The 16,304-nt window shown below is 46.2% G+C and overlaps 1 protein-coding gene across 1 annotated transcript in view; it reads right to left on the bottom strand.

Moving 5' to 3' along the window:
- CACNA1E (calcium voltage-gated channel subunit alpha1 E) overlaps window positions 1–16,304 on the bottom strand; it is a 464,222-nt gene that overhangs the window by 369,583 nt on the left and 78,335 nt on the right. The window contains exon 3 of the mRNA XM_084851293.1: window positions 12,392–12,658. Within this exon, the coding sequence (XP_084707419.1) occupies window positions 12,392–12,658 (267 nt within the window). The remainder of the gene's footprint in view (window positions 1–12,391; window positions 12,659–16,304) is intronic.

The following is a 16,304-nucleotide window of genomic DNA, read 5'->3' as shown; positions in this document are numbered from 1 at the left end:
CCTCAAAATCCTTTGTATTGTAACAGGAACAGCTCACAACAATACATTATTGCTGAGAAAATTCATTTCCCCACTCTGCTACTGTGAGGATTGTAGCTAAGCTCAGAGGGAACAGAGAATTCGGGGGGGGGGGTGCATGCATGAGCTGTGTGCGGCAGATGACGTCAGTGTCCTTGCTAATCAAAACGTGCTGGTGCTGTGTCCTGGCGAGCCCTGGCTCCACTACTTCACTGCTGATACTCCCCTAAGTCAGCCATCAAGTACCCACGTGTCTACCTCACACACTGTTAGGAGTCTTGAATGGGCAATGCATGTCAACAAATATTTCTGCATGCCATACTTCTGGGTCCTAGGTTGGTGATTAACTGGTGTTGCAGGACTCACCTAGACTCTGCTTATCAGATTTGCAGATGATATAAAATTGGGCAGGATCGCTAATACCTTGGAAGACAGAAACAACATTAAAAGTAATCTTGATAGACTGGCGTGCTGGGCAGAAAAAAACAGAATGAAATTTAATAGCGATAAATGCCAAGTTCTGCAGCTAGGAAAAAGAAATCAAATGCACAATTAGAAGATGGGGGATACTTGGCTCAAAAATACTACAAGTGAGAAGGATCTTGGAATTGTAGTAAATCACAAGCTGAATATGAGCCAACAATGTGATGTGGCTGCAAAAAAGGCAAATGCTATTTTGGGCAGCATTAATAGAAGTATAGCTTCCAAATCCCGTGAAGTACCAGTTCTCCTCTACTCAGCACTGGTTAGGCCTCATCTGGAGTACTGTGTCCAGTTCTGGGCACCGCACTTTAAGAAGGATGCAGACAAACTGGAGAGGGTTCAGAGGAGAGCAACAAAGATGTCAGGGGACTGCAAACAAAGCCGTATGAGGGGAGACTGAAAGAAGTGGGCATGTTTAGCCTTGAGAAGAGAAGACTGAGGGGAGATATGATAGCACTCTTCAAGTCCTTGAAAGGTTGTCACAGAGAGGAAGGCCAGGATCTCTTCTCGATCATCCCAGAGTGCACAACACGGAATAATGGGCTCAAGCTACAGGAAGACAGATTTCGACTGATCATCAGGAAAACGTTCTTGACTGTTAGAGTAATACGACAATGGAACCTGTTACCTAGGGAGGTAGTGGGCTCTCCCACACTGGAGGCATTCAAGCTGGACAGCCACTTGTCAGGGATGCTTTGACTTGGATTCCTGCATTGAGCAGGGGGTTGGACTAAAAGGTCTTATAGGCCCCTTCCAACCCTACTATTCTATGATACTATGAATCCTATGCATGTTTAGACAGAAAAAGTCCTACAACTCCCAGCATTCCCCAACATGCAAAGGATTGTACCCTAAGCCAATTTCAACGTAAAATTTTCCACCCATGTGGGACAGAGCAAAATTCTGTTTGGGCATTAGAGAGTTATTTCCTACCCCACCCTGCAAGCAGCCCTTCCCAAAGCTCATGTTATACTGGGTACATTACACAATGCCTGGTCGTTACCTTGAATGGGAGACCTGTTTGTGTCTCCCACTGAGAGAACCAGCTGCCTCCTCTTTTTTTGGGTTCTGGTGTCTAGGCTCCAAAGCCTAGACACCAGCCCTGAGCAGCACAGCCTATGCATTCCTATATAGGAGATGCAAACGGGCCTCCCATTCTAGCTAATGGTCAGGCACATTGCAATGCATCTAGGATTATATGTGACTGGTTGAGGGCTGGCGGGGGGTGGGGGTCCATAATGACCTATGAGGATTCTCTGTTGTGTATGTAGGAGAGGATGGATCATGCCCTTCCTCCCCCCCCCCCCCGATGAACGTTGAGTTTTTCAGGATATGAATTTGTACAATACCACACAGAATCATGGAATCCATACAGCTCAGCCAGCGGTTCCCTCAACTCTAGTACCACACATTGTTATTTCATTGGGTTAACTTAAATCATTTTTCCCACGGAAACCTGGGCCTCTTCCCCAAATCCAGCTGAACAATTTGGCCCATCAGTGTACACCACATAACCTTGGCAAGAACTTGCGTTGTCAATGCATAATTCACTCAAGCATCCAGTGTTCTGTGCTTGGCCTTTATATGGATAGAACATTTGTTCTGGGCCTCTTGTTGCGGTCAAATATGATTAATAGAAGATGAATTGAGCAGATATTGATGGGTTGCCCTTCCCATCTCACAGCCTAACCAAATTGTAACTTTCCAAGCAACCATGTAAATGAAATCAAGTCAGGAGGCCTGGCCACTTACTGCTGCTGGGCTGACAGAGAAATAAAAACAGTTGAGAAGACAACAGGTTGAAGGTCTCTGGGTCTGTATTCGATTTTTACTCAGGGTACAATGTATTAATTTTTTTTTTAACTGTCTAAGATGCTTCCATAATAATAGAAGACAAATGTAACTTGTTGTTCCACATTAACAGCAAAAAGAGCAGCTCTACTTGGATGCCACTCAATCTGGTTTTTGGACTTGAAATGGCCAGGGATCTGCTTGGTCCCCAGGGAAACCCCCCCAACACCATTGTCTCATATTTCCATTTCCAACCTATGTATCACCCTCTATTTACACTGGAAAGCAAAACAGCACAGGCTGCTGGTATAATTACACATTTACCCAGCAGATATACAGAACTGAATCACCACCTTCTAGTTATTTTTATCCTTATTACCTAGTCAACTGGATTTGGAGGAAACAACCCAATCCTTCCTCCACCACTACAATCCCCAGCTGATTTTCTTCTAGGTCATCCATATAAAGGCTTATTAGCAGAATTGAGCGGCAAAGCTTTTGCTAGACTATACCACAGGAAGCTGCAAATGACAGGTCAGAATGCCCTCCCCACCCCTCGCCCTGCAAAAAATCTCCCTGCACTCCAGAAAATGAGACTATTGGGAAGAAGGGTCTTGTCTTCTCTCTGACATGCATTGCTAGCTATCTACACGCAGAGGCATTTTACCCTATAGATGCCCATTTAATATGCCCCAAATACCCCATGTGTATGTGTTTTGTAGACTGTATGTAGTCATACAGTCTACAAAAAGCTTTACCATTTGATTCTGCTAATTGCAGAAAGTGCCTTTTATAAAACTAATATAATTTAAAATAGCAGACTCCTTCCAAATGAAAGCTACCTATTAGATTAAAAACCCACTTTTACAGATAAGTTTGATTTGAACAATTGGCAGGGTAGGGGGTGCGAGGTTCAAACTTCTCCCATGCCTCCGAAGACTGTTGAGACAGTAGCACACAATTCGTCAAGAGGTGGTTAAAAGATACTAAAACTGATTGTCCCAGTGTACAATTACATAAGAGAAAATAAGTAGGCATTGCTACATTATCTGATAATAGCATGCAATTACAGTGCCCCCTCATTAGAAGAATATTGGTAAAGTTAGCTCTGTCCTAAGTCATCCCACTTTCTGCTTTGGCTCAAATGAACTGACAGATGAGGCAACCATGCCACACACACCGATGGGAGAAGACCTGTGCACACGGAAGCCAGTTCCTGAACTTTCTGGCGGATGCATCAGGGGTGTCGTCCTTCTGACGTGCCTGCTGGGGACCAAATGGTGCCAGGGGGCATGGCCACAGCCTTTGATGTACAGGTAGGAGGGAACATATTTGAGGGGGCAGAAGTGTCTGCAACCATGCTTCCCCCAACACACATTCAACCTCCCTTCCCCACACCTGGCGTGAGGGGTGCAACAGTAGGACAGGGCTCTAGAAAGAGCACAGCCACCATTGGCGGTTGCCATTGTGCCACTTTCCCTCTTCAAATATGTCTCCCCACTCCCAGGGCAAGTGAGTCATTATGTGTAACCAAGATTTGGTTATGTGATATTGTTGTTGGCTGAAGACCCAATCAGCTGATGTCAAGGGCCAATCACAGTCCACCAAGCCCTAGCCTCAGAATTTTCTCCTCAGTTTGAGCAATTCATCTCATAAAAGGCAGCTTTGTCTCATTAAGCTGCTGCTCCTGTCCCCGGAACTGCTGCCTTCTGGAACCTGAACCCCTACCTGCCTCTGTCCCTTTTATTGCTACCTCTGAAACTTGACCTCTTGGCCATCCTGCACAATACAACCTGCCTCTGGCCCCCTGAACCACTGTCTACCCTGGGCTAAGAGCTATTGGCCTGTAGCCCCTTGCACTGGCAACCAGTACCCCCTGTGGACCATGAAACCTGTTCACTTGAAAGCCTGCTCCTGCTGGACCCTGACAACCTGCATATTGGTAAATAATGCCATATAGGAATAATGTGAAGCTACCATACAATAAGAGTTACGGAATCCCTGAAGGCTTTCTGGTTCATGAGCTTCCTGGAAAAGAGGGGGTGGATACCTGCTCAGTTAATTTTCATGACAAGGCAGAAATTAGAGCTCCATCCTTTTTAATTAAGACACAGTGTGACATCTGAACAGAGAATGAGGGCTTATGTTGACAGAAGACATAAGGAGGTCAGACTCTCATAGCTCATTATGAATACTTAGGGGATGACTAACGAACCACTTCCATTTAATGTTTAATTCAAATTTATTAAATATTAGCAGGGACTTTTTAATGCTTCGGTTGGTTGGTTGAAATCACACTTTACAGCAAATGTAATGTTCCTTTCTCTATGTGGTGAAGGGGACAGAGTGTTGGAGTTCAACCAAAAAGATCTTGGCAGACCCATAAAGTTTATTGGATGACACTCACCCAGTGACTGTAGGACCATATCAAAATCAATAGTCTTGTCCCTTTACAAACTGATGGCAGCATAAACTTTTGTGGACTAAAGCCTACTTTATCAGCTGTGCGCACGCGCGTGCGCACACTCACACAGGGAACAGATGGGAGGAGGAAGTAGACAGTGAGGTAGAAAGGCCAGGAAATACAGGAACTTCATAAGGTTTATGTCCTTTTGCCCCAATGTCTACATTTTTATTTCTCTGTACCTGTACTAGCCCAACAGAGGATAATATTTCATGCATCTGTCAGTGGGCTCTAGTGGGCAAAAGCTTATGCTACAGTAAATCTGTTAGTCTTTAAGGTGACACAAGACTCTGATGGTGTTTGTTTTTATTTTGTTTTTGCTGCAACAGATAAATATAGTTGTCCTTCTGGGAATTTGCCACTGGAAGAACAATAGGGTTGCTCTGAAGATAAAATGAGACAACTTCTTGTATGCTATTCTGAGCTATTTCAAAGACTGGTTGGATGCAAATCTGGTTATTACATCCACCTCTAGCAATAGGTGCCAAGGCTTCCAAATGATATGGCTTCTTCATGGGTTTAAGCCACAGCACTTCTTTTTTAGAAACTCAGGGCCAAACCAATGAACACAATCAGTCTTATATCTTTATTGAACAGATTGCTTAGAGCTGCCATCAATTTTTTGGCACTAGAGGTTTGATAAGATGCATGAAACCTCCCTGCACTGGAAATGTCACCAATCCCTAATGCCGTGGTAGCCACCCTTTTTGGAAAGAAGACAGGCCATGCCCACCCTATGGTCCATAGGCAGTCCTCTGTACTTCATTGTGATTTTGCTTCCAGTATACTAAGTGAGGGAACACGCAGAAGCAGGGGTCTCATTCAGTGTTGTAGCCAGGCCCATCCAGATGTGCCACAGAGTCCTGATGTTTGTGCCTTCAGGAGGCAACCCATGCTCTATTATAGCTCATCTGCTCTGTGCACAGTGATGCTTCCTAGCTGATATATCTTGGCATTTAGCTAGTAACTTTAGGAGGCTGTTGACATCTGTCCTTAGAAACTGTTGTGAGACTTGGGGAAGGAGGAGGCAGGAGATCAGCTATGAACAGTGGCGGAGGTGGGTATCAGGGACTCTGGCTTGGACCTGGGATCTTGCCATGAGCTACCTAGGGCTGTGGGAAGGAAATGGCAGAGAAAGGAATAAAGGTGTGTGTGCAGCATCAGCTCCTGAAATTGACAGGTAATACGAAGCTTTTGGACTGGCCAGGCCTGATATCAATTCCAGGAACCTCATTGTCTGCCAATGCCTGGTCAACAGAGTAGTGCGTTCTGCCAGCCGTATTTTTGGCTCTCTGATCCTGCTCAAGTCCTGACTTATGGTTCCACTAACTGACCTCAGCGACCCTGAGCTGAAGTGCTCAACATCCCATCTTCAGTTTGGGTATGGCTGTCCCAGAATGTCAGCCTGGCCCCATGTCAAAAGCGGCGGGCATCAGCTGAAATGTTCATCACTCAATAATCTCATGTTTTGCATATATAATGTGGTATTTTCAATCCCCAGCACCTTCAAGTCAAAGATCTTGGTTAGCAGTAGTGCAAAAGTAACTCAGAATAGATGCTATGGGGCTACATGGAGGAATGACTCAACACAATGTAAGACACTCGTATATGTTTCATGTGTGTTTCTGCAGCAGAGATTGTACAACCATGAGGCAAGGAGGGTAGGGAGGGGGTGGATTTTGAGTGCCATTAAGGGCAGCAGAGGGGGAACCAGGCAGATTTTGATCCATGGGGCACAGCCTATGAAGAGGTTCCACAGGACCCACTCAAATGCACCATATGCCAGATGGTATTTATTAGGAGACATCATTTGGATTTCCATCTTCATGCAACTTAGGACAAAATCCTATGCATATTTAGACAGAAAAAAGCCCTACAACTCCTAGCATTCTCCAGCCAGCCATGCTGGCTGGGGCATGCTGGGAATTATAGGAGTTTTTTCAATCTAAACATGCATAGGATTGTGCCCTTAATGTCTTGAGCTGACACTGTTATGTAGCTCGTGGTACAGTGGTAATGGGAAGAATTAGAATAATAGCTTCCAGTGCTCACCAGAAGGTAAAGAAAATGGATTGCTATTAATAAAACAGAGAAGTAACAAATCCCTTCAATAATGTACAAACTGAAGATGACTAATACCTTGGCAAATTCTTGGCAGTGAAACACATTAAGCTAATAAATGGTAGACACCCAAAAAGAGTTGCCTGGATGATTTGTTTGGCAGAGAATACCCTGTGCGTATGTCTGCTTAGACACTATCAAGCCAGGACATGGAGACAGGCAGCCTCTAATTTTCAGAATTTTGGAAAGAAAAGCAGCCCACCTCTAGATTTCACCTACATCTAGGGGAGCAGCTTTGGCTATTATGCACAGACCTTGAAATAACTCATACTTCTCGTCATCAAATCATGATGACTTTTTTTATGCTTGACAAATGTACACTGAAACCCCTGCCCCACTCCTGCCAGCACGTCTTTCTAGGGTAAAGATGTGGCATAGCGGAGGGGAAAAAATGCAGCAGTTGGGGCTAGTTTTCTTTTTGGAAGCTTCACTTGGGCAATGTTCTGTTGCATAATTTCCAAACACGTATACACACCAATGCAAAGAACATAAGTGGAGTCCAGCTGGATAAGGCCAAGGGTTCATTAAGTCAATCTCTGTTTCCTACCAGATGCTTTCAAGATGCCCACAATCAGGGCATAAAGGCAATAGCCAGTGAAGGCTGATGGCTCCGATGTCAGTGGGGCAGGGAATCCACTCCGGGTTTCAGTCAGAACCAGTCAGAACTTTAATGGAGCTATCCAAGGTGCTTCACACCTTGGATAGCTCCTTTAGAGTTCTGACTGAAATCCAGAGCAGATTTCTAGCCCCACTGACATCAGAGCCACCAGCCTCCACTGGCAATAACCCTCCCAGTATTGCCCCGACCCCTCAACACTGGATATTCAGTGGTACACTGCCTTTCAACACAAACATTTTATTTAAGCTATCCTGGCTAATGATAATTTTGTTTCCAGTGTGTTCCAGTGTCAAAATATCAGATTAATGAGGAAAAACACCCAAGAATGTTTGGAACAAGACTTTTTTTCTTAGGAAGTTTACTTTGGCAGGGGGGTGGAGATCTTCAGTAGTAAGCTTCTTAACCTACAGGCTATCATTCAGAGAAGCTATTGCATGTGCACAAAGGATCTGCGAATACTGATATGCACAAACATGTATTCATTAAACACCAAGCCACCCATGTTAACAACCATTAAGCACACTTGCCACTTTGCCACACGCAGAAATGGCAAGGCCTTGTGGCACAACAAGCAACTCAACATTTTTAGCAGACTGTTGTAGCCTGCTAAATACTGAAGCACATTGGAGATTTCATGCCAGCCCAGGACCACTGTCAGCAGCTATTGTTGCATGGGATTTCACCCATATTGGGCACCAGGGAATGTTTCCACCTCAAGCCTCACTGAAATGAATGGAACTTGTAGAAGAGCAACCCTGTGCTCTGACACAGGTCCTGTTCCAATGAAGCTTCTGCAGGAGAGAGAAATCGAAGTGGCTAGTGCAAAGCTGTAGCGCAAGTAGCTAGTGCAGTGCAGAGCCATAGGGAGGCACTCAGCTTTTGAACTATTTCACAGGCTGTAATGAAGCCCACACTTAACACAAAAGTAGTGCAAAGGGAACAGCCTGGACAGGTTGCTTCTTGTTTCTTGCTGGGAGCCGCACCTACCATGGGAGAATCAGCCTCTTGGAGGGCCTGGGGAAAGGGTGCAGGGGCCAGCCAAACTGATGCCACTTCACCATTCCAGATGTACAGAGAAGACATACAGTGCCCATCAAAGGACTGGTGATCAGCAGGATTCCAGCTTGGGTGTGCGCAGTTGCACTCCTGTGTAAAGGCCGTTCTTACTGCATTTGCAGGAAATGCTCAGTAAACAAATACATTAACATTCAAGCTTGTTGTATCCCATCTTTCTTTCAAGGAACTCAAGGGAGTGTTTATGCAGTTCCCAGACAGACTGCGCCCATCTCTGGGCAGAGTAAAATGTACAGGGATGGAGAAGCTCCACATGGGTCCCTGAGAGACTTTATGGTTCATGGGACAATCCCGTGGAAAAGCAGGTGAAGTTCCATTACGACTCAGCACCAGCCACCCCAGCTATGTATCAAGGGTCATATTGCCATTTGCAAGACCAGAACATGGCCATTGGTGTCTATACCTAAATTCAGACCAAGTCATGTGCTGTTAGCAAGAGCCCCAGAGGGTGAGATAGCTGAGCAAGAGTGCTAAGCTGAGCAGGCAGATGGCTGTGTTGACCAGGCAAAAGCAGATGGCCAGGATCATAGTATTTATAGCAGGACTGGACAATTCAGAGGCTTCCTGATGCCAGCCAGTTATGGGAGATGATGTTCTTGCATACGCACACTCTTTGCGTTGCGCCTGAAGAGGGCTCTGAGGCCTGGATTCCACATGGACCTAAGTAGCTCATTTGGATAACTCCCAGCCAAAGATGACAGGTTTTTGGATGAAGCTCAGTCCATGCCACCCATACAGCATCTAGAGCAGAAGGCAATTTCCAGTGGCAGACATGGCTGTTATTCTTGATGCCACTAAGTCAAGTGCTTCTCCCGGCTTCCTTTGCTAAGGTGTATAAAGCCCAAGGAGAAGAAATGTTCTATCAACGATGTTTTGAAAGTATGAGGTCTCTCCAACAAGGATCCAGCAGTTGCTACAAGAGGCATCTCTTGCCTCAGCCTTATTTTTTTCCTAATTTTGCAGCATGGGCTATGTGGTCCCCTACTTATTGTTATGTTAGTTGGTTAAGAATGGTCACCTGGACCTTAAAGCACTCTGCGGATCAATGTGATCTTGCTCTTTGACATTGCTGAATGAGGCATTCTGGGTAGTTTGTTTTCTGGTCATGGAAAAGCAGTTGAGAGGTGCTGATGTGGGAAAATTGTGTTGGCAAAATGAGAAGAATGAGCACATTCTCGAGCTGGGGCAGAACACACATGCGCTCGAGGAATGAGTCATTCCGGTAAGAAGAAATGGGCATCTATCTGCATTTCTATAAAAGTCAGATTCTGAATTCCTTCACACTCTGGTGTCACACTTCAGCACTACCAAGAAACAGAACTCTGGGTGGGGCTATGCAGATGAAGGTGCTAGTTACAGCACCTATAGCTGGGTGGCTCTGGGGCAGGATCACTTCTTAGAAGTTCCCATTGAGTTCTCTAAGGGAATGGAATCAGGGTGCAGTATGGAACACAAGCCTGCCCTTGCTCCAAATACTGCAGTAACCTCACCCCAGGTACAGCCCTTTTACTTTGTCCCATATGTGAATTGCTGCCATTCGCCCCTGTTGGAGAAATAAAGCCCTGCACTTGAGGACACAGTTGTGGTAGAGGTAAAACTTGCTTTCCACCATGTTCACTGGGCAGTCTAGTCCCTACTGACAGAGGAAGCCACAGGGTAGTGAAGTGCATCTCTATGAGCATAGTGAACTGAGACACATTACAACGCATCAGGACTCCTTGGTGTACACCGGTCCTCCTTCCATGCACACCCTCAGCTAAATAGAAAGAGAACCTTTTGAGCCACTGTGTCAGCCCAGTTGCATGGCTCTGGGTGGGGCTCCACAGAATACTGAGAGCAGCAGCAGGAGTCTGATGCAGTGCACAGCACGCTTACTCAAGACCATACACCCCTTCACTTTCAATGTATTAATCTGGAATTCAATTAACTTTCTAGTTATTTGCTCATCATCAGTAACCCAAATTAGGATCATCGCTCCATACATAAACACACTTTGAAATGGTGGGAAGGGACCTCGCCTTTTAATTAGCCACCCTCACTAGGGTAGCCAAAAAGGTAGATAAAACTGTGAAAAAGGGAAAGTTTAGCAAGGGTTAAAGAATCTGGACTCAAGAGCAAGCCGCCCACAGAGCCGCCCAAGAGCTGTCCATGGTGCTGAACAGAGAGTATTCTTCAGAGTGCTAGGCTGCAGGCCACTGGGTCCCTCTTCCCCAGTGCTGATTGAAATAGTGGTCTTGCTTGGACCTCTCAGTTCAAGGTAGAGGCACTGGGGGCAGCCCTCTCAACTGGCAGCACAGGTGTGCCAAGTACAGAGGAAAAGAGCTGTTTGTCAGAATTGCCAGAACTTGAAAACAGGAATACAAAAGCCTGGCAGGGAGAAACGGTGGGCGTGGGTGGGCTTGAGGTTGTTAAGGCACTTATGCTATGCTATGCATCAGCGCCTTGTGTTTTAGATTCCCCAAAAAAGAGGAGGAGGGGGTTTCAGCCTTGATTAGTTCACGGCAACAGATCAGCTAATGCCAATGCTGTATATAGCAAGGGTGGTGTATGCAGCCACAGTTGGATTTAATTCCCAGCTGCTTTACTTTGGTTCAGGTGCCAGGAGCCCTGCTTTCCCAATTCCTTGGAGTCCCTTCAGTGACAGAATAGCACCTGGCCTCTTTCATCAGGGTGGTGGTGGAAATACCTTACTTCTACCTTCCCTAAACTGGCACCCTCCAGATGTGTTGGACTACAACTCCCAGTTAGTCAATTGGCCCTGGGAGTTGAGGCAGACTAGCTTACTAACAGCAGAACGGTTCCCACACTTAATTCTGCAGGAGTGCTGTTACAAAGGAGCCAGGATAAAAAGGAAGGGGTTCTGGAAGGAAGGTGCATGGTATGTTGGTGTTCAAGTTACGTTCATATGCTGTCCCAAAGGGAATTTAGTGTGTAAAGTGAATGGACACAATGTTTTAAAACATGAATGACAGGTAGAAAAGGATAGGAGTCTTCTGTTTTGCTGCCCAAAATGTAAGAATAAAAGAGGCTGTTTATGTGAAAAGGGATCCAAAATGTGTTCTGCCCACATCTCCATTTAGGTAAAAAACAAGGCAATTCTTCCACTGATGTGAAATGAAGAGTTCTATGCAGTTTGAAAGCTTGCCTACTCTTGCACCACACCAAAATTGGTCCCATCAAAAGCACTGCAGTGCCCTGTTAACATGCATTTGTTACAAAAGGCCCAGTAGCATGCCAATTTTTTTAAAAAAAAACTGAAGTAGGTAGTAACGTACACAGAACAAGCCCCACGGAGTCATTCCAAACTAGTGAAGGAGTTTTTCAAAAATATGAAGAACTTGGCTTTGGGAAGAACTAATGGTTAAACATGAACTCAAGTTCCCCTTTGCTCAGTCATTACTTCCCTATCAGAACATTTCCTTAGATGTTGGAGAACTTGTCTCCAGAGTTGTCTGGATCCATTGCATTCTATTCCAGATCCCTTCAACCAACAAGCTGGGCTGTGGCCGCCTTAAAAAAGCCAAACATGCCTGCCCATTGCAGACCAGCCCATGCAAAGAGCTGAAGCAAAGCAGAGAGAAAGACAGGTTATGACAGCAGCAGGAAAACTACACATGCAGGCAAACCTAGGTAGACTGTGGGGAGGGTAAGGGGGACATACATGTGCTTGGTCTCACTCTCCCCATGTGGTCCAGCTACAGGACAGACTGGGAGACAGGAGCTTACCTTTGCCCACGCTGCTGGCTCAGTCAGCACCATTCATGATATGGCATGTAAAAATCAGCTGGGAAAGGAGCAAGGGGTGGTGGTGAAAAGGATATGGCCAGTCGATGAGCTTCTTGGCGTATTTCCTGACAATGTTATCTTCCCCAAAGATGAAGAGGGATCTGTTGACTGTGAAGCAGTTCTGACGGACGGGAATGGGGTTGTACAGCGCCATAGTCCTGGCCCTTTGGGCTTTGGTTTGCTTGTACGCTCCTGGGGTTCCCCCCGAAGAAGCAGGAGCTCCCTGGCGGTTCCGGTTCTGTTCAGGGGCTCCATCGCCGGATCCCAGCCTGCCAGCCATCGCCTCACCAAAGCGAGCCATCCTGGAAGGAAAAGAGAGAGGTGATCCGATCAAGGCCCCCTCCTTTCCACCAAGTAGCGAGCAGCAGTAAAGGTGTGTGTGCGGGGGTGGGGGTGGGTGGCGTTCCCACGAGAGCACCCCCTTTTCTCTCTCCTGGAGATGCTGTTAAAGCCACACGTTCAAGGTCTCCTCCATTCCTCTGCAAGCAACGTTTAGCAGCCAGGCATGCAATCCTTTCAATACAAAATGCAAGGCATTGTGTTTTTTAAAAAAATAAATAAATAAAGAGAGAGAGAGAGAGAGAGAGAGCTCTATCCCCAGCAACAAATCAGCCAAGCCAGCAAGCAAATGCCATGGTGAAATGTTCAGAGAATGGTCAGATTTCTCCTAAAGGAGGCTGCATGGGGAAGGGAGCTCAGATTCCGTCCCTCTTTACACGGAGCTCTCTGCACCGAGGTTGGGCTTTAAATCAGACGCGTCCTCCTCCTCCTGGCTTTGTTTAGAGGCAAGAACAAAACTAATAATAATAATTAGGGGTGCTCCCCTACTCCACCTCCTTCCTTGGACCCCCACAAAGGATCCAGACTAGAGGCACTCGGGGCGGTTGTCACAATCAGACAGGAAAAGGGGCTGCAATCCAAGCCTTTCCATCTGCCCATCAGGAAGGGCGAGAAACTGCAATTGGGTGAGCGTGCATGAGAAGAGGTGGAGAAACAGGTTGCAACCCACTCCGGTCTAGTTAGAGAGCAAAGTGTTTAACTTCCTCGCGATCGGCTCCATCTTCCTCCTGACGAGGAGAAACCTTCTTTCATTCTACCCCGCCCCAAGGACTAAGGGAAGAAAAAGCATCCTTCTCCCACACGTACCGTTCACACGAGAATTAATGCAATTACATTGGGGCGGGGGGAGTGCTAACAGTGGCTTTGACTAAGCTTCTATGCCCTTCTATTCATTCTTTCTCTCTCTTCCTCGCGCGCGCACACACACACGGTAGCTTCTGTTTAGCAACCAGATTAGTGTTTGGGGTTTTTTTTTTCAAGGGAGGATCACAAAGGAGGGGTGGGGTCTACAAGGAACAAAGAAATCACCCTGGAGTCCTAGATAGGAGCATAAGATTGGTGGGCAGCAAAAAGAAACACAGCCCTGGTAGATAGTTTTCTTTCACTGGCCATTTGGGGAGGCTGGGTTTGGTTCCCAGTGCGTTGATTTGCATTTCCTAGTTCCTTGTTCAATGCAGAAATGTGGATCGAGACTGCATTAAGAACTGGGATTTGATCAGCTTTGATCACCCCGAAATCATGTGCCCAGGGTACCCAGGGGACTGTCTTGCATGAGCTGTCATTTGCCAATATCCGATCCAAAAGTATGTCTGTGGACATGACATGCTCTCAGGCAGGGTGCCTCCTGGCCTCCTCACACTGGAAACAAAAGGAGGAATAGGAACTGGGATTGAAACACAGCCCTGTGCCACTCAGCCACAATTCAAGTGGTTGAAAGAGTCCAGGACTGTGAAACCCACCCAGAAGGGGGGACGGCACTCCTGAAATTGACAGTTCAAAACTTAGAGGGAAAACTCCTTTCCAGGTACCCACCCCTGACCTGCTCCTCTCCAGCCACAATCCTTTCCCAACTGTGGAAGGACACATCTCTCCAGCAAAACTTCCATCGGAGGAAGGTTGCAACTGCATATCTCAGAAAACCACGCCTTGACGTGTCAACTTGGCGTGGAGCAAAATTTGGCTAGGCTATGGCTGATAGACTTGGGAATGTTAATGTTCAATCACTGTCCAGACTGGTGCTTGGCATTGTAACTTTGAGGATGTTCTTTGTTTGAAACTGACATTTGCATTGTATATTTAAATGCCGCATTTCCCCTTGAGTGCCTTCAGTTTCAGAAGGCTGCTGAGAAATGCCATACATCAATACTTGCATGCACGCAAAACTGGCAGAAGGGAAAATCTGGACCTCTGTACAAATCTGCCAGGAGGCTGCCACTGTTGGCAGCCTAGACTGCCATTTACTAGGGTCACCATATGTTTATCTGCACACTCAGCCACTCCTGCTGGCCTTAATCGTTCTGCAATACAGCAGGCTTAGGAATGGGCTGGATGACATTTAGGGGTCCCTGTCCGCCAACTCAGACTCTGTTTCAGCACCACAGTAGACATGCATGTTATCACAGCTACACTGTTTTAATACTGTAATCAATGTTTTTACGTATGCTGTAAACACTTTGTGGATGCTAATGGGAAAAGCTGGTTAAATAAAATATAAAAATCACATAAGCAAATGAAGGCTACATTTCTAGGATGAGAGATACTGGAGCTCAAAGTTGCCAGAACCCCCTTTTGCTCTGGAAGCCCTTCCCTCACCCCTGATCCCAGATACAAGGAAGTGGGGGGGGGGGAGTGCTGGTGCAGCATACTTGTGGACAAGGAACAATAATAGTAGTAAGCATTTATCCAGCACATTTCTAGAGTCCAAATCACTTCACATGCATTATTTCACCAGCCACTACAACCACCCTGTAAGGTAGGTCATCATTATTGCCATCCCCATATTGTAGATGAAAGGCTGAGGCAGAATGAACAGTGGCTGGCCTACAGCAATCAAGTGAGTTGTGACCCAGGTGAGATTTGCTGGAAATTTTATAAGATAAAATGGGATATCTCCAAATACTACCTTGAGCCCTTGGAGGAATGACAGGACACAAACGTGATCATCCATTATCTATTCCCAGCTTTGGTCAGGCTATTAAAACAGGCTCAGGAATTAAAACTGGGGGGTGAGCCCCTCAGCCCATTAAACTTCTGCCCATAAACATGCATAATATCAACCCACCTATCCTGGATGGGGAAAATCTGGAATAGCTGCCACCTCTGTTTTTCTACACACGCTTGCTAACATGCATTAGCATCACCACTCCATACAAACACATCCCCCATAGGAAGGACGGCTAGCCATTTCGCTTGCATGGGTGAAAGGAAGGGGGTACACTCAGCAACGCTACCAGGATGAAGCCTGTTCTTTGCCCCTAGCGGCCCCGGTCACCATCAAACCTGCTCTTGCCCCTCTTCTAGTTCTCACAAAACACAGATGAGCATGCCTTTTAAAAGGAAGTAGAGTTAAACTTCTATCTGGATTGTATCACTTCAGACGGCAGTTCTGGGGCCAAACTAGACATGATATTAAACACATATCCGCATTTAACATACAGGGTTTTAAAAATAATAATCATGCAATAACATCAACTGAAGGGGCGGGTTGAAGGGATCAGAGCAGCTGTGGGGGGGATTTAACTCTTTCCTCCCCTGGCATGTTCCCAAGGGAAGTCCCTCCTTGAAAGCTGCTACTTGCATTGGGAGGAAATCCTCAGTGGAGAGCTCCCCTCCCAATGCAAATAGCAGCTTCAGAGGAGTGATTTTCCTCAAGACCACACCAGGAGAGGAAAGGGTTTCATTCCCTATCCACACCTGCTACATGCATTAAGAAAAGGTGCATGTTAAATACAAAGACACATTTAACATTCACAGAATCATAGAATAGTAGGGTTGGAAGGGGCCTTTAAGACCATCGAATCCAACCCCTGCTCAATGTAGGAATCCAAGTCAGAGCATCCCTGACAGATGGCTATCCAGCCTCATCTTGAACGCCTCCAGTGTGGGTCA

The sequence above is a fragment of the Heloderma suspectum genome, chromosome 4 (assembly GCF_057233095.1).
Source record: "Heloderma suspectum isolate Gila_16-S chromosome 4, 16-S_ref, whole genome shotgun sequence".
Lineage (NCBI taxonomy): Eukaryota > Metazoa > Chordata > Lepidosauria > Squamata > Helodermatidae > Heloderma > Heloderma suspectum.
The sequence above is the reverse complement of the archived record's forward strand: the minus strand, read 5'-3'. Positions and strand labels throughout refer to the sequence as shown.